This window comes from Vanessa cardui, chromosome 26 (assembly GCF_905220365.1).
Source record: "Vanessa cardui chromosome 26, ilVanCard2.1, whole genome shotgun sequence".
Lineage (NCBI taxonomy): Eukaryota > Metazoa > Arthropoda > Insecta > Lepidoptera > Nymphalidae > Vanessa > Vanessa cardui.
This window is the reverse complement of record NC_061148.1, coordinates 2,140,803-2,165,225: the sequence shown is the minus strand read 5'-3', so window position 1 is coordinate 2,165,225 and position 24,423 is coordinate 2,140,803. Positions and strand designations below refer to the sequence as shown.

Sequence of the window (24,423 nt, the reverse complement as noted above, 5' to 3'; positions counted from 1 at the left end):
ATTCCTGTAAACGTATTTACCTCATTTTCGCATATTAATTATGACTCACTTCAACACGTCTAGTACCTATATTACACGACTGATGGACATGTTTATGATAAAAGTTATATATGTATCATAAGATATATACTTCACTCAAGTATGCTGTTGGAAGCACTTCTTCAATTATACTTAACTATCAGTTATGCTGCAGATTGACAATTTATAGTATAAAGGTACCAAGAAAGCAAGATACGAGGCAATTTACACTATAACCTATTGTCATAGAAAAATTATTCATCATCAGCCTCTCCAAGGCTGATGCCTCCTCAATATGGAGGCATCCATAGACCTTTCCAAGTGCACGCCACTGTGGTCTTTCTCCGGCTACTCGCATCCAGCTCCTGCCTGCCGCCTTGCGTATATCGTCACTCCACCGTGCCTGAGGACGTCCTACACTACGTTTGCCGAGACGCGGTCTCCACTCTAGAACGCATTTTCCCCAACGGTTGTCGGTTCTGCGACAAATATGACCAGCCCACTGCCACTTCAGCTTACTAAAAATTTATTATTTCCATATAAAATGTGACTTGCTAATAGGTTCTGCTCCGTTCTAATATAACAAGCGTTCGGGTGCAGGCAGTTTAGGCAATACCCTCCCCAAAAAGATTTAAATGGTCCAAAACGTTCTACGCTTGGTTTTAGCATCTCCAGCACCCTGGATTAAAACAAGCTTATGACTCAACTATTATCGCCATAAATTTACCTCCAAACGGTTCTTAATTAATATATCTTTATTAATAGTACAAAACTATTCCAATTAACTAATTTATATCCAGGCCAGGGCCTTTATTGGTAAACGTGGAAGACTTCACCACTGTTTCATCATAATCGGACGAATATATTAAGAACGAATAAACAAGTACTAACTTACAATCATTTATACTATATTGTACTTAATCAAAACAAAAAAAAGACCCGTTGAGTTTCTTTCACCGGTTCTTCTCAGATCAGGGTGTTCCTTTTTCCGATCAGGTGGTACTGTTTAATTTGACCATCAATAAGTAAGTGTAATGCTTCTATGTTGAATAAAATAATTTGAGTTAAGTTTGAGTTTGAATCAAAAGAAGATAAGGCATATTATTATGCATATAGTACACTAACTACTGGCTGGCATCCTGGCTTTATACGAGTAAAATAAGGAGAAATTATTTTTCTTCTTATTTTCACAATATGTATGTAATATGCATACTATAAACCTTCCTCTTGTAATCCCATGTTTATGGATAAAAACAGCATCAAAGCCTGGTAAGTACTTTAAAAGATGAACATTTAAATCTGTTTTAGACGACCGGGAAGCGATTTTGTTTCATACTATGTACACACCGTAATTTCATAATTATATCTACACACATACATAATATGATACAGGCGTGATTGAACCAATCGAGATGGCGAGATGAGAGATGGCCCAGTGGTTAGAACGCGTGCATCTTAACCGATGATTGCGGGTTCAAGCCCAGGCAAGCACCGCTGATTCATGTGCTTAATTTGTCTTTATAATTCATCTCATGCTCAGCGGTGAAGGAAAACGTCGTGAGGAAACCTGCATGTGACAAATTTCATAGAAATTCTGCCACGTGTGTATTCCACCAATCCGCATTGGAACAGCGTGGTGGAATATGTTCCAAACCCACTCCTTAAAGGGAGAGGAGGCCTTTAGCCCAGCAGTGGGAATTTACAGGCTGTTGTTGTTGTTGTGATTGAACCAAATCCACGTCCAAAATCACGAACAATTTCGCCTAAACGATACCTATTAGTGAGTTAGTTAATTTTAACTTTTCGATGCACTATCGTTTAAATTCAGCACTATTGCACTCTCGATATTATAAATGAAAATGGGACGCGACCTCGTTCAGGATGTATGAACGGTATGAGCGGGGGGAGGCGGGCTAAGGGAGGTTATGTCGTCATTTTAATACGCTCCATAATAGCTATAATGAAATGGGATATATCCTTATGAATGTCATATATGTGAAAGCAGTGACGTGCTCTCGTCATGGTATATAAGCGTACTCCGATGAAAATTGTTATTATTAACATTTATATCGTAAAACCGCTATGATAATAATAAGCTGACGTGGCTTAGTAGACAGCGAATGTCAATATTAAACGATTATTGTAGGTTCGAATTCCAAACTGATTTTTCAGTTCACATTTATAGGTTTCGTGGAGGTATATTTTTTTTCTTTATGTGATTTCTGCTATACATACTGATACAATATAAAATAGATGTAATTTTACTGTCTGTTAGTACCCCACTGCTGGGCTAATGCCTTTGCATTCGAGAAGGTTTTGAACTTATACTGCTCCAATGTAGGTTGTTTAATTGTATAGACATATGAAGGTTATTTTTTCAAAGCACACTCAAATTACGGCGATTGTTTCTATCAAAACTCAGCATCTTGGTAAATTTTGTCATTGGAAATATCTTTTTTATGTAAGTAGGTATTATTATAGTCGTAGGTTGGTAGAAGTGAAGACGGACCATCTGAGGATAGTGGTCACCATCACACAAAGACATTGGCTATGTTTAACTTTGGGACGCCATCTCTCTTGTGCCTGTAGGTACACACACCTCTCAAAGCGGAACATACTAAAACTTAGAATCTTCAATTTCAACAGCTTCCTAGAAAGGCATAGACAAAAATGATCAGCCAGAACAATCCCGGTTCTCAACCTGTCGCCCTGAGCCCCGGCCATCTGGTTTTCCAAACCAGGTGTCCAATCTCCCGCTACAAATATTTACTATGTAATTCGAGATGCCAATGCATTTTAATTTTATCTTGAATAAAACCCAGACAAATTTGTACAGCAGAACTGTGATGAATACCACTAACGTCACAAAATCCCTTTTCATTTATCATGATAACGATTCCAGCTTGACACTATCGCTGATGTTCCAAGTTCAAATAAATGCGTCAACAGATTATACTATTAATCTCAACTAAGTAATATTTACATACTTTTTTTTTATTTAATGGCTAGGATAGACGAACGAATGAATGGCCCACCTAGTGTGGACAAAGACTATAAGACATTGGCGCAGTATTTAAAAAAAAGTAACTGTTTCTTACATCGCGTGTTCCATCTACCATAGGATCTGAAATTGGACATATAGTGCCCTTCACCCTTCAAAACAGAACACAACAGTACTGAGTATTGTTAATTGGTGGTACAATATACTATGACTGTATGGTCAGGTGGTCTCGCATAGATCCCCCACCAAGTAATGAAAATATCGGTAGAATTGTGAAAATTTTTAGAAATATCATCACTCAAATAAAAACCTGCCCTAACATAGCTCACATCGCTAGAAAGAAAACGAAAGCTTCATACTGTACAAACCCCATTAATCCGGTTCAAACCGGATCACGTGGGACAGGTCGTTTTGACATATCTCAGACACAATAACCAGTAAACGTTACGTAATTATGTCAAGGTGACTAATACAAGTCATATATTGCTAAATGAATATCATCGACATTTAAATAGCAAACGATGTATAAAAAAAATCCAGTCCCAAATCGTCCAACTCGTTTAGATAGACTTCTATAGAAAAGTTAATTGTTTATTAATAATCAAATCTATCAACAATTTATCAAGAAGTATAACCAATAGAGTTAATCTATACATATAATAAAATTGGAGTGTCTGTTTGTAATATTAAAATAGTCCTTTTTTACTCAATGCATTTATATGCATACACGGTACATATACCAAACAAACATTTTCTTACAATTTTTGTCTGTCTGTTTGTTCCGGCTAATCTCTGGAACGGCTGGACCGATTTTGACGGGACTTCCACTGGCAGATAACTGATATAATAAGGAGTAACTTAAGCTACAATATTATTTTTAATTGAAACGCGTAAAAGGTCGCGGGCACAGCTACTTTATTATATAATAATAATTATCATATATATTAAGGATCTGTATAACGTCCGGACACCCATGAATTTGTTTACATGCACACACTCCTGCACAATCGATTACTATCCCTTGGGAGCGATGTCGCGACCGAAATAGTTCAGGACATAAATATCAAAATATACTTTATTCGATTAGGCTGTCTCACGCCCATAGGGGGTCTCAGTACCCCGAGAATCCCCCTAGGTGTTGGAGGGTCGCATAGGCGGGCCGACCGTCAGGGCGTCACGGTAGCATGCGTAAGCGATCCCGTGGCGTCCACCGAAAGACGGAGAGGGTACTGCTGGTTTTTTAGTGGGTAAACTCGGTGGACCCGGGGAGTCCCATAAAGCCCCCCCTACCTTCCAGCACGTGAGGGAAGCGCGTAACGCGTTTTTCCAGCAAGAAAAAAAAAGACTGTCTCACGCCCTTGAATCGTCATTTTAGATAATGAGTAAAGCTTTTCTTTTTTGGTGTTATAATTATATATGGGGCAAACGAGTAAACGGCTCACCTGATGAAAAGTGATTACCACCACCCATAACATCTAAAACACCGGGGTGCTTTCCGAATCTAAAATCTACCACCATTTCAGAATGTAATTTCTACAGAGAAGAATCGCAAGAAACTCATTAGTTACACTTTTCAATACAATTATATACGGAACATGTTCTGTCTGAAAGTCAACGTGTTATGTCCACGCTTTTTTTCATCACCTGACGGTAAGTGGTCACCATCAAACATAGACAATGACGATGTAAGAAATATCAACTATTCCTTACATCGTCAATGTGCCACCAACCTTGGGAACTAAGATGTTATGTACCTTGTGCCTGTAGTTACACTGGCTCACTCACCCTTCAAACCGGAACACAACAATACTGAGTACTGTTATTTGGCGGTAGAATATCTGATGAGTGGGTGGTACCTACCCAGGCGGGCTTGTACAAAGCCCTACCACCAATTAAAGTATACACATATTTCGTCAAGTTTTTGGAAAAAGCAAACTACATAACATCTATTAATCGGGACAAATGTTCAACACAAAAAAGACCATTTGCATAATTACCAATATCGCAATTCACACAACGTTTAACCTTACTTATTAACCAGTACAAAATGGTTTGTTACCGTCAAAACTAATTTATGGGTACGGATGAACAATTATCTCCAATTAACGTTTTGATACTCGGCAGCCGGGACGCGACCTTTACTCGTAGCTCTTTCATTAAAATTATTCTATTTTCGTAATATAACAATCTTAGCTTTACCTTTTCGACGAAGTTTTAAAATAAGCTTCAAACTCAATTTTTTTTTGTTATGCCCAAATGTCGTTCGATTTCAATGATTATTAAGACGAAATGCCCCAGCGGTTAGAACGCGTTCATCTTAACCGATGATGATTGCAGGTTCAGGTAAGCACCTCTGAATATTCATGTGTTTATAATACATCATCATCAAACATCTCGCGCTCGGCGGTGAAGGAAAACATCGTGAGGAAACCTGCATGTGTCTAATTTCATAGAAGTTCTGCCACATGTGTATTCTACCAACCCGCATTGGAACAGCGTGGTGAAATATGAAGTTTTCGCACATTCATATTATAAAAAATATTTTCCCAATCAAAAATAATTACTAAGTACATGTCACTAAGTACCAATAGATAATGCTAACTGACTTATTCACATTTGAATATCTTCAATACTGGGTTCAAAATCAAATCATAGAATCATTCATCCAAAAAATAAACATTCACTTCAAGTGTGTACACCATTAATATTTACAAACGAAATCATTAAATAATGAAGTAATCTGAATTAATTTTTTTTTTAATAAAATATAATGTATTTATTGTAGATTGTAATGCTTTATGAAAGCCTGCCTGGGTAAGTATCACCACCTCATCATATATTCTATTGCTAATCGGCTTGACACTTGATGTACCTAGTTGTATTCTGGTTTAAAGTGTGGAATCAGATAGAGTAGTTACAGACAAGAAATATAACATCTGAGTTCCCAAGGCTTGTGGAGAAGAGATGTAGAGAATGGTTAACAGGCAGTTGTAACCAAGTGGTCACCTTGGTGACATATTTCTCCATCCACACATATCATTGAAAAAAAATTTCCATTACTAAATATGACAAACAAAAATGATGAAAGTAAATATATAAAGTAAATTTAATTTAATGAACTCCCTGTACACACAAACCAATTAATTAGCGATACCGAGTACAAGCTATTTTCATACGAATATGTTTCACGGAATTGTAATACAATGGGGGATAAATTAAGTTACAGATATATATATATACATCCACTTTTGTTAATGTAATCAATACATAAATAAAAATAATTAACTATCTTTTCTCTTTCTAAATCAATCATTTGAAAACTATTAAAGGTTTTGTATATCGGCATGGGATTTACACCAACTGACATCCTCCGCACACACACATATATGTATACATACATACATACATATATTCCCAGGGTTCTATTGGCCATTGTCACTGTCTTATTACATCAAAGTTAGACAGATGGGCTAAGGGGTTATCTGATTGTATTCAACCTTTTAACCATTCATTATGTAGCTTAAATTCCACAATCTTAGGAAATAAGATGCGGCTTTAGGCTCACTTACTCTTCAATACAACAATTTAAGCACTCCCATTTGAGGGTAAAAGATATAGTAAGTCAGTGGTACCTATCCACATTAATATAGCCCTATCACCAAATAAAAACTCAACAAAATAATCCATAATTAACAAGAATGAGCATCAATGAATCAAATGAACCTCAGATTAAATGTTTTACTCATAATTTATATCATGATAATACATTTTAAATCAACGTAGTATCATTAAATCTATAAAATGACAATTTTCAACAGTCTGATTATCAAATAATGAAAAACATATTGTACATTGTTATTGTTACAAAGGAATACCAATTTAAAAATAAAATGATTTTTTTTTTCAAATATGATTATTCAATTTCCAGAATTCAGGGGACATATAACAAAGATTGGCAAATACATTTTAAATGTCATAAAAATATAACTGCAGATTTGTTCAATCCAAATTATTTGCATCTATAGGAAAAATTGCAATAAGATAATTTTCCAATTATTTCGAATTTAATTACTACTTCTATATTTCGAAGTTTATGAATGAAATATTTAATATATATATATTTATTTTCAATGTTTATCTTTCGTAATTCTGTTCGTTTTGATTAATGACGGTATTAATTTATAATCAGAATGTGATAAAGGTATCAAAATTCATCATTTGTAATTATCGTCATAACCAGTTGATTTCTAATTGTATTTCGAGATCACATAGTGTGGTATGGGCGGGGTATTAGTCATAGGTCTCGCGTCCCTTCAATGGGGGTAAACTCCCCTTATTCTAAGTAAAATTACTCATCCCCTATATACATGGCAATTTCATTCAAGGTCAAACAAACGCGTATGAAACGTTACCAAAATAAAACGATTTCGACGTGTGGGGTACCCTTTACGAACACGTTAAAAAATCAATAGGAACACCTATTCAAGCGTTTCTCTCGTTCTCTGAATGGGCGAAGCCTTTATAAGCTAGTATATGCAATGTTTTTCGCAGAGTCATTCATAAAAGTGCAAATTATAAGGCATAATCAACAAATCAATGTTCCATGACTATGTTTACATTCTAATATATCGGTCAAAATTACGCGCTCGAGAACAAAACAGATGGACGGTTAAGTGTAAATATTCACGATTAAATATAGACCGACGCGTGTAAGATAGATATTATTTATTTGTTTTCCATACTAAAGCTCAGAAAGGTTTGATGAACTGTGCTATACATACCTCATTTTGTTGCTTGTATCCTTTGTCGTGATTAATCCCTATGCACTATTGCACGGCACGCAACAATTGTTCACTTATAAACTGCATATTTTCACAGACACAATTCAACATTTCTATATTATCGACTCGAATACACGACTAGGACATTGGGGGTAGCCATTTTTGTCAAAAAGTAATTTTGGTTTTTCGTTGGTCTCCTTCGATTTTAGAAAACGGATAGCGGGAGGACGCTTGCACTGCGCGGAGACGACGAGCGAATTAAAAATTATCTTCGAATTACCGGTCACACACCTCTGCTATAAAATGAATTGACGTTCCACTCAAAAAAATTATTTAACACAACTTTACTACAGCTGAAGCTTTGAATACAATGATACAAACGTATATATACCGTAGGGATGAAGCTTTTTTACGACACAACGTGTGCGATTCGGTACATATCCGGAAATAAAATTTACATTTTCGCCCTTATTTAGTGAACGTCCATACTTGGTCGTATTATACTCTACGCTCATCAACGACCAATCACCTTTCAGGAAGTTATTTGTTCTTTTCAAAATGATCTAAGTAGCGGCACCTAGCGACAATGTTAGCAGTTATTTAGATTAATTTTATTCCTGGCAATCAGTTAAATATAAATTATTTAAATAATAAAATAAAAAAGTGGAGTTAAAAGTTAAAGCAAGCACTGTAATATATATCCTATCCACTGAATTTTGTTTTCGTTAAATAATTGAAACTAAGATAATTGTTTATAATATTTTAATCGCCTAGAGCGACAACACACAAATTTACTGTTGAGTGTTGACATATTGACTCATAAATTGACAGAAGTATCAAAGTATTCCCAAAACGAAATCATTCTGGTTTTCTTTTGATAAACAGTTCTTTTTTCGAAAACGTAAATAGAATGGTGGGCGCTATGCCTGTAAATTTAATACCAAAATTTTGTAACGGTGCCATGGATAGTCACAATGGTGGCGAGGATTGCGAGAACCCAGTGTTTATAGGTAGTAGGGTGAAATGCAATGATGATTTTGCTACTGTGAAATACATCGGTGAAGTGCAGGGCTACAAAGGGATATGGTACGGTGTAGAGTGGGACAACGCTGAACGCGGAAAACACAACGGCTTCGTTGACGATATACAATATTTTAAAACTACCAAGCCTAACGCTGGTTCGTTTATTCGTCCAAATAAAATTGCTCAATATAAAACCTGCGCGGAGGCGATCAGGAGATACTACGGTGATCGCGAGGTAAGTTAATCAACAAAATACAGTGTTTTTATTCCAATAACTTTCCACTGACTAACATCCACCCACGCATACATTTAAGGCTCATTTAATTGTGATACTCTAGTACATACATTGTACCGTTGCTCTGTTGTTGATCTACGTGAAAACAAGTGTTATGAAAAAAAAATAGCCAGTGCATTTTATTACCATTAATATGCTTTTAATTGTCATGGAATTTAAAGCTTCCCATATCTTCAAACAATGTAAGTCAACAACAACAATCTTTAAAAGGGCTTTCTCTGTAAAGGCGATTTAATTATAGAATACAATGCCTTTGTCAGTAACATAAGCACATAAACTTGATTAACCTAGTTTCTATTAAAACTATTTAATGATAATATTGCTCTGACTCACCATAACAAAGTAATGTATTAAGCTCAGAACGAGTTCTATATACTATGCTATAATTGTGTCAGATTTGTATGTGTCTATCTGAAAATGTTGTCTCTTACATACTATAAATAAGTCCCTTGTCATCATCTGTACGCTTCACTTTTTAAACTACATGATGGATATTATTTAATGGAGAATATCCAATAAATTCATCTTTTCTGTCTGGAAAAATATTTGAAGAAGGATTTTTTTCATGTTCAATCTTAAATCTAAAAAGTTGTATATTGAATCTAATTTTACCCATTTAAAACCATTATGGATAGCTTTTTGTATACATTATGTGCTATATTGACTTAGCTTTAAGTATTAACTCTATTTATATCAAAGATAACTCTACCTTGTGGTTACCACTTACATTATCTTAAATAGCTTTGTGTAATTTAAATTGCGGTGTAGCAAGGTACTTGTAGTAGCTACTTAATAATAAGCATAAACTTTCAATGTCTATTTTAAAAAGTATGGGATTAATTAAAAAGTATTTTTGAGTTCTTTTGTCAAGTAATAGAATAAAATTTGTCCATGTCAATCTGAAGTAAGACAACTTCATCATATTGAAAAATGTAAAAAATATATTTTATTGTCATTTATGTCAAACTATTTTTGTAAAAAATAAACCTGACAAATTGAAATGTTCTCAATTACTATTTGTTACAGTATCTGAGATAATAAGCTCTGTTATTTTTACATTGTTTAAATTTACTTATATGATTGCATATCCAAAAAATACATTGCACAGTAGTAAAGTTTTGAGCAATCTTATCTGGTTAGCTAGTACCCATTCATGACATAACACCAGCAACATCAATACATACATCCTATTTGTATGGAAATATTTAAGAATAAAAAACCCTTGGTACACACATTCCATGCTAAAATCACTTCTATATTATGAAAAACAACCAGATCTTAATGAATACAATTATCATGATTAAATGCAATAATATGTACTTCAAGACCAGAGCTCCCAGTATATTTTTAAATGATATAAATGAAATCTATACTCTATTCCAATGAGAATAAGAAACAACCAAAACAAAGCATACTTTTCAATATCACAAGTGTTTTGTTGATAACTCCTCTATATGATTTACTACAAACAGTTTTTGATTAATATATCTACATTTGTAATACAACAATATCACACTCAAATGCACCAATCCACTTGAATTTTACTTCAAAAGTAACTAAAACACTTTCGCCGACATTCAAAACGCCATTTTTAAAATAGAGGGCTCGTCTAATGATGTTCTCTAAACAAATGAATGAAATGGAGAATGAATAAATTATACATTATACAGATAAAAACAAAACATTATTTTCGTTTTAACATACATATTGATGTTCTTAAAATATAAATTTATTTAATTGGTTATAATTTATACCTTCTTAATCTGTAGTAGAAAATAATGGATTTGTAAAACTTTTTATTTTTTTCCAGGACGAAACAGTTGCAGCTCACCGCAGGACGGTTATTAATGAGTGGAAGAGGGAAATGGGAGCCCCCTTCATTGAGATGGTGGGCTTTGAAAAGATACATCAGAAACAGTAAGCAAATTAGTACTTTGGTTAAGTAAGATATTTCAGTATATTGTTTCTTAATAATAGTATACCATTTGCTTGGTCTGCATCTACTTGGTTCATTTGCCATTTTTTTTTGTTTTTCATTTTTGTTTTGCTCACTATCTTTATTGAGGCTAATTGAAGTATGGGAAAGTAATTTTCTTTCTATAACTATTATTATGTTATTTACCTTTATAACTTCTTTTTTATTTTTGCCAAGAGGGCACAGATTATTTCACCAATGTCACCTGCAATACCTCTATTATAAACTAAAGAGTTTTTGTTTGACGTTAATGTTACCAGTTACCAGATTTAAGAAAATCTTTCATGACTCAAGTTAGAACTTTAGGCAAAGACATCATCATCATCAGCCCGTTTTTGTCCACTGCTGGATATAGGCCTCTCCAAGCGCACGCCACTGTGGTCTTTCTTTTCTTTAAGCATAGACATAGTCTACTAGTATTGCTGTAAGCCGGGTATGATAATTGACTACAAACAACAATTATCGCTTATAAGACCTGTTTTGACAGCAAAAGATGTGTGAATGTGGTCCTCAATTGGTATTTATTATCTGTTTTCAGAAAATTCGATCGTCTTCTAGAAGTGTGTGTACATGATCAGAATGTGTCTAAAGCTGGTAATGTTGCCGCTCTCTGCCCCAACGTCCGCAGCCTGGATGTATCCCAGAACCTTTTCGCGAACTGGAGGGAGGTTATTCAGCTGTCGTCTCAGCTACCGGACTTGAGGGAGCTGGATCTGAGGTGAGGATATATTCTAAAAATTGCAAATGGCGCTGGCATATCAATACATATAATAAAATTGGAGTGTCAGTTTCTAATATTAAAATAGTCCATTTTTATTCAATGCATATGTATGTATACATTGTACATTTATCAAAATAACATTTTTTACAATTTTTGTCTGTAGCCGGAACAAACAAGTTCCGGCTAATCTCTGGAACGGCTGGACCGATTTTGATGGGAGTCACTGGCAGATAACCGATATAATAAAGAGTAACTTAGGCTACAATAATATTTTTTTTTGTTAAGGGGTTGTCCATTAATCACGTGATCTTTTTTTAGCATTTTTTAACCCCCCCTCCCCCATTGGTGATACGTAGTGAGGTTTAAGACCACCCCCCTCCCCCTTCTCGACATCACGTGTATTTTTAGTACCTACAACGAATCTTAAAATTTTCTGAATATTATCTTAATTTAAATACAGGAACTATAATCTTATTTTATTCTGAATTTAAGGACCATAATAAAAATGTCTACACCGGGTTGCAAGTATTTTTTTATTGCCATATTATGGCATTGTTAAACATTGCATTGTTAAACAATAATAATAAACGAAGAGTGTAATCATAGGAAAAACATGTATTGTACTAGTACATAAATATATTTAATGTATATTGTCCTCGGACCATGGATTAGCAAGACATTCTTCAACACTAACAACTGGATAAGCATCTTGCAGGTCAGTTGTTGGCACTGTGCTTTGTTGAAAATCAACATCGGTTTCATCAAGCCACTCGGTGTCATCATTTTCGCGAACAACGTTGAGAATTTCTTTCGATCTGCCGATTGATCGTCGCGTTAGGATGCGTGAAGGACGAACATTGTGCATCTCTACACTATTACTGCTCGGATTAGGTTGCTTGTGACATGAATTTACATGTTCCTGAACTTTCTTCTTTGTACAGAAGTACAATCCACACCACTGGCACGTCCTTAGACGAAAAAATAAATACACGAGATATCTTACTACACCCCCCTCCCCCTTGTGTTATTTTCGTGATTTTTATCAAACCCCTCCCCCCCCTTTCAAGCCTCACGTGATTAATGGACAACCCCTAAATTCAAACGCGTACAAGGTCGCGGGCACGGCTAGTTATAGTATAAAAACGTGGGCGCAAAGTAAGCGCTTTGTATTCTTTCGAGGCCTTAGTCTAGTATTTGGTCATGTACAAGATGCGCCCACGTTTGGAGGGGGCGGGCCAGGTTATAAAGTAGCTCTGATACCTTGTATGCAAAATTTTCTGAAATACGAAACCTACTATTTATTGTTATAGGAGGGAGTAAAACCTTTTTTTTTATGATTACAGCAAAAACCGAATGGCGATAGATATGCCCGAGGAAACTTTGACCCAGCTGTCAATAAACTTCAGTGCGTTGGAGAAACTGAATATATCTGTCTGTGATTATGAATGGACGGACATCCTCGCCCTCTCACATCTGTGGCCGAAGATAAACGAACTCATTGCAGCGTACAACAGAATAAAAAAATTAAGTCAACCGGATGTGACTCTCCGTACCCTGTCTGTATTGCGCCTCGATGGTAATCCCATTGATTCCTGGACGGAGATCATGAACCTTGGACGTTTGAAAAGTTTGAAGATATTAAGTCTGAATGATTGTAACATCGGATCGATTAGGTTTAATGACGAACCGGGCAATGGTAAAGTTGATGTTTTTGAAAAATTGGAAGTATTGTTTTTGAACAGAAATAACATCAATGATGTGAGTATACTTTATTACATTCTGCGTAAGATATTTTTGATTTTATTATTTGTTCAATTCTAAACATTTTGAGATCTATGGCTAAAGAAATTTTTAAATTAATTTACAAACTATTTATTTATTTCTTGTGTAAACTATTTGTATTATTTAATTTATACTAATTATTTAATTTATAATAATTACATTGAATAGTTAAGATAGGAGATCTATAGATTAATATAGAATGGTTGACAATATCATAGAACTTAACTAAGTCTCTCAAGAAGTAAAACCATTTTACTATAAATAAAATAAATAAATATGAGACAACATCACATACATTACTCTGTTCCCAATGTAAGAGCTAAAGCAATAGTTTTATGGAAAATCAGAAGTAACGACGGTACCACAAACACCCAGACCCAAGACAACATAGAAAACTAATGATAATCTACATCGGCCGGGAATCGGAATCGAACCCGGGACCTCGGAGTGAAGGGACCCATGAAAACCGGTGTACGCACTCGACCATGGAGGTCGTCAAATTAAGAAACTATGTTATGTGTTGAAAATGAGTAATGAAATTAATTAATATTTCAGTGGCGATCCCTCAGTGAATTAGATAAATTGAAATCTCTGAAAAAATTATACTTCCTAAAGAACCCAGTGCAAAACGACGAGGACTACGACACCGGCTCACAGATGATCATGGCTAAAATTGGTAATTTGCAGGTAAGCCATAAAAAAAAAATATTTTTTTTATTATTCTTTATTGCACAAATAAAACATGTACAAAGGGTGGACTTAGCTATAATAGCATTTTCTGCCAGCCAATTAAATATAAATCTTTTAGAACTACCACAACTACACATGAAAAGATTGAATGATAACTTAACTAATAATAATTGGTCGTAACAGTTAATTTAAATGTAGGAAATTATTAATCATTCCTTACATTGTCATAAAACCAAATTTTGTAACTAAGATTTTTTGTCACTGAACAACTTTTACACTGACTCACAAACGATCAACCACCATACACAACCATACTGACTATAGCTATGTGGTGGTAGAATTTGTGATGATTGGTTAGTATCTAACTAGTGTAATAACTCCTTTATCAATGGAAGAAGAGTCCTCAGCCCCGCTGTGGCACATACTGACCAGTCACTGACCATAACCTTACTTTAACATTATGCAACATAGAATACACATCTTGATTTACGAATTTTTTGTTCCAGGAAATAAACGGATCACTCATAACTCGCGAATTAAGACGTGGTGCCGAATATGACTATATGAAAAGATACGGAGCTGAGTGGAAGTTAGCCCAGAACGACCCACAGATGAAAGTTGCCTTCGATATCGAACATTGTCGTTTCCAAGAACTGATCTCCAGTAAGTTTAAGATAACCTAACACTTGTTGTCGATCACTAAGAATAACCAAATTGTCCAAAAAGTTTTTTTGCTACACAGGTCTTATAGGACTTTATTGTTTTTTATTTTTTGTTAAAAAAATTATGGTATAGGTTGGCGGACGAGCATATGGGCCACCTGATATTAAGTGGTCACCATCACCCATAGACAATGACGCTGTAAGAAATATCAACTATTCCTTACAACGTCAATGTACCACCAATCTTGGGAACTAAGATATTATGTCTCTTGTGCCTGTAGTTATACTGGCTCGCTTACCCTTCAAACCGGAACACAACAATACTGAGTACTGTTATTTGGCGAAAGAATAACTGATGAGTGGGTGGTACCTACCAACAGGGGCTAGCACAAAGCCCTACCACCAAGTAAAAGTTTATTCTGTGATTATACCTAATACCAAGTATTAGTGGTAATAATTATAAATTAAACTATACGAATACGAATTTCGAATCGATTCCATAACCGTATCGAGTAAAATATTATACATATATCCATATTAATATTTAGATCTAAAATAATTTATCCACAACATCCGCTAAGATATCTAAATTGAAGAACTCCCGTGTAGCTTATTACAATGGAAGTAGGAAAAAGAAATCGACTAATGATAACGCCTTAATTTGTTATTAAATGTTTTTTTTTACTTATGTGTGAATAGAGTTATGTCATCTTAATTTTTACCCTATTAAGTAACGAATATTTAAAAACCTTGTAACAACTGTCTTTTATTATACAAAATATTGTTTTTCAGAATATGGCATACCTGATGACAGCCTGCTAGTCAAACAACCAAAAACAACAACCCTCACATCGCAATTATTAGAAATAACTCTGTGCAATGAAAACGGTAAAGTCCTCAAAAAGAAGTTCCCGTCAAGTATGGCAGTACAAAAGCTGGTAACAATGGCACAGAGACTCTTTTCGAAGGGAAATACTGGATCACCCACACTATATTTACTTGATGATCAAATGCAAGGAGCTGAAATCACATTGGATAATGTTATGAAAGATTTAGCCTATTTTTCAGTTAAAAATGGCGACACAATCCTTATTAGATTCAGATAGAGAGCATTTTTGATTATGGCAACCCAGAATATGCCTACAGTTATAATTGGCGCGAAATTCTAATCATAACAATGTATTATTTAAAGAGTTTAGCTTTGTAAATATCCATGAGAAATTGTACCTGTATTTATTGCGAATTTTATTTTTCACAAAATAAATGTTCACTATGTATTTTCTATTTTGTTATTTTATTTAAAACCAATATATTTCTCCCAAAATATATCGATAAAGAAATAAACCATTATGTTTTATTTTTTGTAATTAATGACAGTTTAATAAGTTAATCTAAAAGAAAAAATGACCTCCAGGTATAAGATTGTAAATATTTAAATATAATTCAATGAAAAATACCACCTGTGACCTTGTGGGAAACCTTCACAAAATAATTGAATTTTAAATTTTTATATGGAAACAATACATAAAATATTATTACAAATTATTTAAAATTAATTATTATTAACCAAAAATAGTTATCGTAAATAATAAATTAAAAAATATATAAATGTTTATTTAATAATTTAAAACAAATGTAAATTTATATATTTCAAATATAAGCGCTAAACATTTTGTTTTGTTTTGACTCAATACTGGCCACATCAGACTTGATCGCCATTGGTAACCGTTGTGTCAACTAAAAAAGTTATGTTTACGAAACCGAATGGCGGCTTACGAGAATTTTGAAGTTGCCAATAAATTTAAATGAAAAGTTGTATTATATTGTTAATATTGTTATATTTAGTGTTCAGTGATGGGTAATTGTGTTGGTTTATTCAGACGGCGCAAAATGCGTCGTCATATTGTTTTAATTATGATCGGATTAGACAACGCGGGTAAAACGAAAACTGTTAATAATTTAGCGGGCGAAAAGGACGATAGAGTTTTACCTACGGTTGGTTTTAAGGCTGTGAATTTAATTCATAAAGATACGCCAGTAACCATTTATGATTTGGGCGGGGGGCCGCAGTTTAGACAAATATGGCCTCAGTATTACAGCGAAGTTCACGGTGTTATATTTGTGATCGATTCAAGTGATTTTTCACGGTTGGACGAATGTAAATCTGTCCTGGAGGAGGTTTTATCGCACGACAAAATATCTGGTTAGTTATACATTACCTAGCAACCGTATCGCGTACGATGAAACGGTGTTTTTAATTAAATTTTTCTTATCAGTGTAAAATGCAAACACGTCGTCGTAATAAATATATAATCTATATATAATTTTTTATTACTTATTAGTAAAAACTATACATTTTATTTATGTGTTATACTGTAACTTATATTAACAAACTTTACTCGAAAACTTATAAGATATTCTACCGCTAAACAATAATACTTAGAATTGCTTGAAGTCAGTGGCCAATGTATGCAAGGGACATAACATCTTAAACTCCCAAGGTTGTCACTTTGTTATGTAAGGAATAGTTAAAATTTCCGAGCCAATATATGGTCAGTGGTGACCACTTATCATCAACCTGACTATTACATTATAAAAAAATAACTTCTACTTCACAACACAAAAATTCCAGTGCTTCTCAACCTTTTGATATATTTTTTATATATACTTTTTTGTGACATAGGTAAACCTGTCTTAGTGTTGGCTAATAAGCAAGACAAAAGAGGTGCATTAGACGACATAGATGTAGTCGAAAAGCTGAACATCGAACCACTCGTTAACAGGTAAGGCCATTTCTTTCAAGGTATCTGAAATTTAATTTACAGCTTGTAGACTTTCGTAGTAGGACCTTTTGTTTTCAAAATTACTTTGGCTTTCATTATTCTTGGATCGACATTGAATAATATATACGTACACATGTGTAAATACCGGGCAATACAATAATTCTTGTATAAATTAATTTCTTTATGATAAAATTACAAAACAATCTTCGTAACGCCATGTAAAGAAATGGTGACATCGAAGTTTCAGTATATAAGACCTTTTTAACGTTCTAGTCGACTTATTGATGACGTACATATGTATATTATACAGTTTTTAAGTTCCCCTGATAATAATTTTAATCTTATATCATATAACGTCGATAACTAAGGCATACTACTCAATACAAGATTATATCAATGAAAAAAGGCGTGTACTTAATATTTGTTGATTTCCAGGCAGGATATATATAAATTTAATTTTACTTTATAGACATTGGAAAAGAGTAACAGAGTTTGTTGCCGGTTCCCTCGGTAGACTGCTTTTAGAACCGATGGTAGCTTTACATTAAATTTAAGACTAGCATAAAGACTACAAAAAGTGCTTTTATGAGCCTACTTGAAAGTAGAATATTTTCATTTAACCATAAATATAAAATAATGTGACTCTTTAGGTACAGATGTCCAACGTTGGTTGAATCGTACAGCGCTAGTCCGTACGATTCAAAGTCAAGCAAAATTAAAATCGATCCAGGCCTTCGAAAAGGCTATCACTGGCTGTTAAACTATATCGTTCGCCGTTACGGCGATATAAACTTGCGCGTGCAAACTGACATACACGCAGAACTGGAACGACGTAAGCGAATGTTAAACCGCGCGTCGAATAGAGCTTCTCAAACTTTTACAGCAGTTAGCGACGATATCGCTACCCAAACTGGTTTCGAAAATCCCAACTTTGAAATGCAGAAGTCTGAAAATGAAGAGAAGAGCTTAGATGCAGGTTTAATTATTGTTAAACCAATTCGAAAACCTAATAGTATTGACTCGACTATTACAATCGAAAGCGTCGAGGAGTCTGATAGCAGTGGGGTTAAGCCGAAGCTTTCCCCGCTTTTCGGTAGAGCGAGTAATACATCAACTTCAGAGACTGTAAAGATCGAACTGGAACCAAGAAGTGAGTTCAGGAAGCTATCACCTATAGTAAGAAATCAAAGTGGGGTGAATCATATTGATTTTAAGAATAGACCCCAGTCTAGTCCAACACACAATAGAAATAAGGTAACCAACGTATATCAAATATTATTTATATTGTGTAATAACATACATCACGAGTTCCCTTAAACTATGGGTCAGATTGAGTTGAAATTCATTATGGTTACTTGGTGGTAGGGTTTTGTGCAAGCTTGTCTGGGTTACAAACCACACATATATTCTACCGCCAAACAACAATATTTCGTATAGTTGTGGTTCTATTGGAAGAGATAGTGAACCAGTGTTTCATAAGCACGACGGACGTAACATCTTAGGTCCCAAGTTTAGTGTCGCATTGGCGATGTAAGGAATGATTAATATTTCTATAGACCATCAGGTCGCCATTTGTCAGCCCAACAACTTATCCTGTCTATTTTCTTGTAGCTAATTTAGTCAAACGTTATTTTATAATATATGTCTTATATACCAAATAACAAATAACGAATCATCAAATAATGATGATTCAATAATAAATAAATTAAATATATTCTTAAGAGAAACACTACGTCTTTTAAAATATTCATAATAAAAATTACGCTACCATAACCACGAATTTTTTGCGGACAGTTTCAAATTTGCAAATTGTCGTAATATTATTATTGTTTCATTTAGTTCATATTTCGAGACTGTCAAACCGCATCTTGGCGTGATTGAATTAGCTTTCATAAGTTCCCTTTGAGAGGAAAGATTTTGGGTAACAATGGGACACTGATGAGCTGTTAATTTTTTGTTATTATTACTTCATATTAGTTAAAAGAAGTAAAATTGTCAATGTCTAAATCTAGGTAGATAATTAATTAGATAGTAGGTATGTATAATTCTGTTGTAATATTCAATGTATAGTTTAAATACTATCTGAACGAGACTAAAAACTCAATAGTTTTAAACTTGGTATACAGTTGGAAAAATGTACAATTTTCAGATGTCCCAATCAAGCCAAAATTCATCGTTCCAAGAAACGAAAAATACGCTTTTTGAAAAGAGTCGCTCTTTGTTGCCGGACCTGAGACACCGGGTCTTAATCAGTGACGTTGAATTGTCGCAAATGCACCGAGAGATTGTTTTGACGGAACGCGGTGAGTATCGCGAATTGTCGATTTTTTTTCTATTTTCGTGACCTTCGCCAAGATAACTCTGTTGGGTTAGGTTAGTTCACATATCGGGCTTTTTACTCCATCATCTTAAAACATAATTATTGCATAGTTACAATGTTTTGTACCATAATACGAAGATATGCAATCATTTTATTGAAATGAGAGATATATTTGGTTTTAAAAATTCCGTTAGTAATGAATTTTAAAACTTAGTTTTAAAATATTTGGTTTAATAAACCCCGTATTAGCCCTTGGAATCCCTAGCTTACATTGCCTAATGGATAATCTGGTCCTGTATAATACCGTTCAAATGCTACCAATCTTTAATAACATCATGATTTTCGACAGCAACACTAAGTGTTTAGAACCTTATTATGAGTGAATTATTTAAACGATCGTAACGAAATTTGGGTATAGAGCCAGTAAAATACAGCATATGTCAGATTTAAGCAAAACTATTTGTCTATATTAATGTTATGAAGAGGTAATTTAGTTTGTATGAAGTATTTATTAAATTTCAATATTGTTTTCACTGGTGAATAGTGAACATTATTCCTGAGTGTGTATCACTTAAGAATAATGATAATAATGAAGCATGTAGATATCATAGCATCAGTTCGAGGCCGGGTAGTAACGAATGTTCTTCTTTTTAAGCTAATGTTACGTATATATCGTAAATCTCGATCTTAATGTAACACTTTTAAGTAAACTCGAAAGATTGCATAACACCTGCATACGATTTATATATGGCCTCCGTAAATTTGAGCTCATTTCTTCATATCGGTTAATGCTTAATTGGCTACCTATTAAAGATCGTAGGCATTTAAGAATACTATGTATTCTACACTCTCTTGTTTATAATCCACTTGCTCCTTCTTATCTTAAGTCCAAATTTAATTTTCTTTCCGATACTCATATTAGGCATCTTCGTTCTTCTCATAACCTTCTTCTTTCTATTCCTCCTCACACATCTGGTTTTGTATCTAATTCTTTCACTGTTAACGCTATACGACTTTGGAATGAATTACCAGTCGTCATCAGAGAAACGTCCTCTAAAGATCTGTTCATAAGTAGGGTAAAACAATTTCTCTTAAAGAAATATAAGTCTTAGCTTTTATCGCCTTTCTTGGTTTCGTTCCCTTTTATTTTATTTAAGCTGTTATTATTACACTGTACTTTTAGTATTATTGTTAACTTTTTGTTACTTTATCATTAGTATATTATTAAATGTATGTTATATGTATATATTTATAATATATATTTATGTAAGTGTGTGTATGTTTATATATATATATATATGTGTATATATATATGTATGTATGTGTAATGTAATTCAATATAAGGATGGCTTTATGCATCTACTGTACGCTCTTTCTTGCATGTGCTAAGGTTGGCTGGTAGATAAGGCTATATAGCTTTAAGCCCGCCTTTTGCTCAATTTATTTTTTGTTAAATAGTTGTGCAATAAAGTTTAAATAAATAAATAAATAAATATATCTTCTAAATGACGACAAGTCTGTTAGTATATCGACATGTATTCCTCGTGCGGTAGAGCGCCTGAACAAGACGGCGTCGTCGGACGCGGTGCGCGGCGCTACGTCGCCCGCGCGGCCGGCGTCCGCGTCGCAGCTGCTGCGGCGACAGCTCGAGCTGTGCGGCCAGCACAAGCGCCGACTCAGCTTGCGCTGTGAGTACCCGCACTCCACACGTATAGTACGGCACAAATTAGATGTAGCATCGGAAAATGCAATGGAATGAAAATAAAACCGATTAGTGCCGATTTACACAACCAATAGAAATAGCTCCCTATCGCGCCATTCGACGCTATTCGTCGCTGTAGATTCACACGTCAGAGAAAGCAAGTGTATGCACATCGACGCGTCAAAGTGACGAATATATTAGGTCATATGATATTACAAGTTATTACGTTTGTGCAAAGCTCATATTCGCGTGAGAAATAAATATTGATAATTTGGGATAGCGTACTTAATTCGGATGTGATCGGTTTTACGAATTTTGCCGATGCGACATCTAAGTTGTGTCGTACTATACAGGTCGACGTCTGACTTCTTGCAAGCCCGTCTGAGTTGGTCCCACCCTCTCATATATTCTACCGTGTTCCGGTTTGAAGGGTGACTAAGCCAGGGTAGCGTAACAAGCACAAGGGTATAACATCTTAGTTCCTAATTTTGATTATGTGAGATATAGTCAATAGTTATGATATTTTATATGTGTGTCAATGTTGGGCACATACAATCAGGAAGCCCGTTGGGTCGAGCTAAACAAAGACGTGATGTTTTATGTACTTTCTCAATAAATGGGCTATTGACTGGTGGATTCATAGATGAACTGAATTTGCGACAACTGTAAGTAAATTTTTATATTTTTTTAGACATGCAGCGTAATAGAACAAGTCCGGAACGCACGTCCATGTTAATATACGAACCAACCAAAGTCCAGCGGAGCCTCGACAAAGGCGACTTCGAACAATCCGCAGCTATTAATTAAATATCTGAAACTAATTGACAGTTGTAATCAATAGGGCTCACATTATTTGAACAAGTAAATAAATATTTGGTAGTCCGAATTTTGATAAAAGTAATTGTGTTCGGAGCAAGTATTTTTATTTTAGCGGTCGTAAATGGTTATTTATATTTATTTTTGGATTGGCAAATTTGTTTTTTTTTTTATGTTTATGTTTGTGGCATAATATGTTTCGATTTATAGTGAGTTTCTCATTGGTTTAATTTAAAGTAAAAATTCTAGTTAATTTATTTTCAGTTCAATTGATGAAAATAAGAGTCATTGCTTTTTGTGAAATTTTAGTAACATTTTTTCTTATAATAATAAATCATCATTTATAGGGAAAACTAATTAAAATTCGATTTACAGTTTTTGGTTTATATCTTGAATAGTCCGTTCATAGATATAGCTATCATAGATATGCTCAAAATATACATAAAAAAATTCTTAAAAGTTTTAATCACTGTTTCTCATTTTTTGAACTGAGTGAAGATAAAGCACAATTATTTAATTCATTTAATTATAAACAGAGTATTTAATAATATTTAGTTGAATATATATGTTTTTAATTGTTAATTATAATGATGGCATAGTATATGTAACACATTCGTTTTTTTTAAGTACAAAAATATAAATAAGTTAATGTTAAATTTTCTAGATAGTAGATATTTCGTAACGAATTAACATATATTGTTATATGAAAAATGTGTATTTTTGTATCGTATAGTTCAAGATCCCTGGTCCATTATTTCACTTGATAACTCACTTGGGTTTCGTGAGTAGCCATTAAGACGCCTAAAAAAATCCTATAAGAATTTGTTGGTGAGTAATCATTTTTGATGGCTTCACCGTTGATACATATTGTAAGGAGGAGACTCCTTCAACAAACCAAACGCTTTGTAGGACAAATATTTTTTAAATTTAGATAATTATTTTGAGATTTAACAAAAAAAACACAGATTATTTTTTGAGAATCATCAAATCGACATATTTTACCCTTGCCACCTCTGTAAGGAAATATTTGGGTGTCATATAAAGCTACTTATATAACATTAGCTTGATAGTTATAAAGTGAAAAAATGGACCCGAGATCGCGGTCTAATATATATCGTCGATGATATATAGAAGGTATATTATGCAAGGTCAAAGTAAGGCGGTAACATATTGCAACTTATTTTTAATGAATAAAAGGCTGTGTAACAACCCTGGTCGAATATATTAGAAGTATGTTACTGTGTTATACCAAATATATCTTAAAAGTAATTAAACTATACAATGTTTATATAAGTATATATTGATTTATATAACATATAATACAGGGAATAGTTAGATAATATCGTACATTCGTTTGGATATTTCGAGGAGGGTTTTTGATATCATGAGGATATAATTTGCTTAGTTGAGTCAATCCAGTGCCTAAAAGAATTTCTCTGAAGCGCCATACCTGTCTGTTTGCCCATCGATTTGCTTCTATTTACCCTCAATATAGCGTCAATGTTTGAAATTATTTGTTGTTATCAAACGAGGTTAGATACCTTTAAGACAAACCTTTACGAAACAAAATTTTGAAATCGTATCTGATAATTCAATAAAATATTTACAGTAATTTTTAGATACAGTAGGGTTTCGAAATATTTATGCTTTCTCATAATATTTAGTCCGTCATCTCAGATGATTTTGGTATTCTAACGATATCGCTTCCATTCAAATCTGTTTAGATAAATGAAGTGAAAAAAATGAATAAACTCATTCTTCATAAACCCTGAAAAAATACATTTTCTTTTGTCAGTCGTGTGAAATTATATTTAAATAGTTATTTTTTATTATTGCGACATGTATGTATGTATT

At 33.9% G+C, this 24,423-nt stretch overlaps 2 protein-coding genes across 2 annotated transcripts; both read left to right on the top strand.

Moving 5' to 3' along the window:
* The first annotated feature begins 8,598 nt into the window (after nt 1-8,598).
* Nucleotides 8,599-16,232, top strand: LOC124540764 (tubulin-specific chaperone E). Its single transcript, XM_047118472.1, has 7 exons — nt 8,599-9,058; nt 10,929-11,035; nt 11,632-11,811; nt 13,158-13,572; nt 14,152-14,283; nt 14,793-14,949; nt 15,741-16,232. Exons 1-7 carry the CDS (start codon nt 8,711-8,713, stop codon nt 16,052-16,054), a joined length of 1,653 nt encoding a protein of 550 aa, XP_046974428.1. The 5' UTR covers nt 8,599-8,710; the 3' UTR covers nt 16,055-16,232.
* Nucleotides 16,233-16,671: 439 nt separating this feature from the next.
* Nucleotides 16,672-22,730, top strand: LOC124540744 (ADP-ribosylation factor-like protein 13B). Its single transcript, XM_047118445.1, has 6 exons — nt 16,672-17,151; nt 17,632-17,731; nt 18,382-18,985; nt 19,881-20,034; nt 21,605-21,739; nt 22,445-22,730. Exons 1-6 carry the CDS (start codon nt 16,803-16,805, stop codon nt 22,558-22,560), a joined length of 1,458 nt encoding a protein of 485 aa, XP_046974401.1. The 5' UTR covers nt 16,672-16,802; the 3' UTR covers nt 22,561-22,730.
* The last annotated feature ends 1,693 nt before the right edge of the window (nt 22,731-24,423 follow it).

What these genes read in the sequence shown, in the direction of transcription:
- LOC124540744 (XM_047118445.1), top strand. Translation starts at nt 16,803, where the DNA reads ATGGGTAATTGTGTTGGTTTATTCAGACGGCGCAAAATGCGTCGTCAT. An exon ending in ATCGCACGACAAAATATCTG is followed by an intron (nt 17,152 to 17,631) that starts GTTAGTTATACA and finishes TTTGTGACATAG; the next exon opens with GTAAACCTGTCTTAGTGTTG. An exon ending in GCGCCGACTCAGCTTGCGCT is followed by an intron (nt 21,740 to 22,444) that starts GTGAGTACCCGC and finishes ATATTTTTTTAG; the next exon opens with ACATGCAGCGTAATAGAACA.
- LOC124540764 (XM_047118472.1), top strand. Translation starts at nt 8,711, where the DNA reads ATGGTGGGCGCTATGCCTGTAAATTTAATACCAAAATTTTGTAACGGT. An exon ending in TTGAGGGAGCTGGATCTGAG is followed by an intron (nt 11,812 to 13,157) that starts GTGAGGATATAT and finishes TTATGATTACAG; the next exon opens with CAAAAACCGAATGGCGATAG. An exon ending in TTTCCAAGAACTGATCTCCA is followed by an intron (nt 14,950 to 15,740) that starts GTAAGTTTAAGA and finishes ATTGTTTTTCAG; the next exon opens with AATATGGCATACCTGATGAC.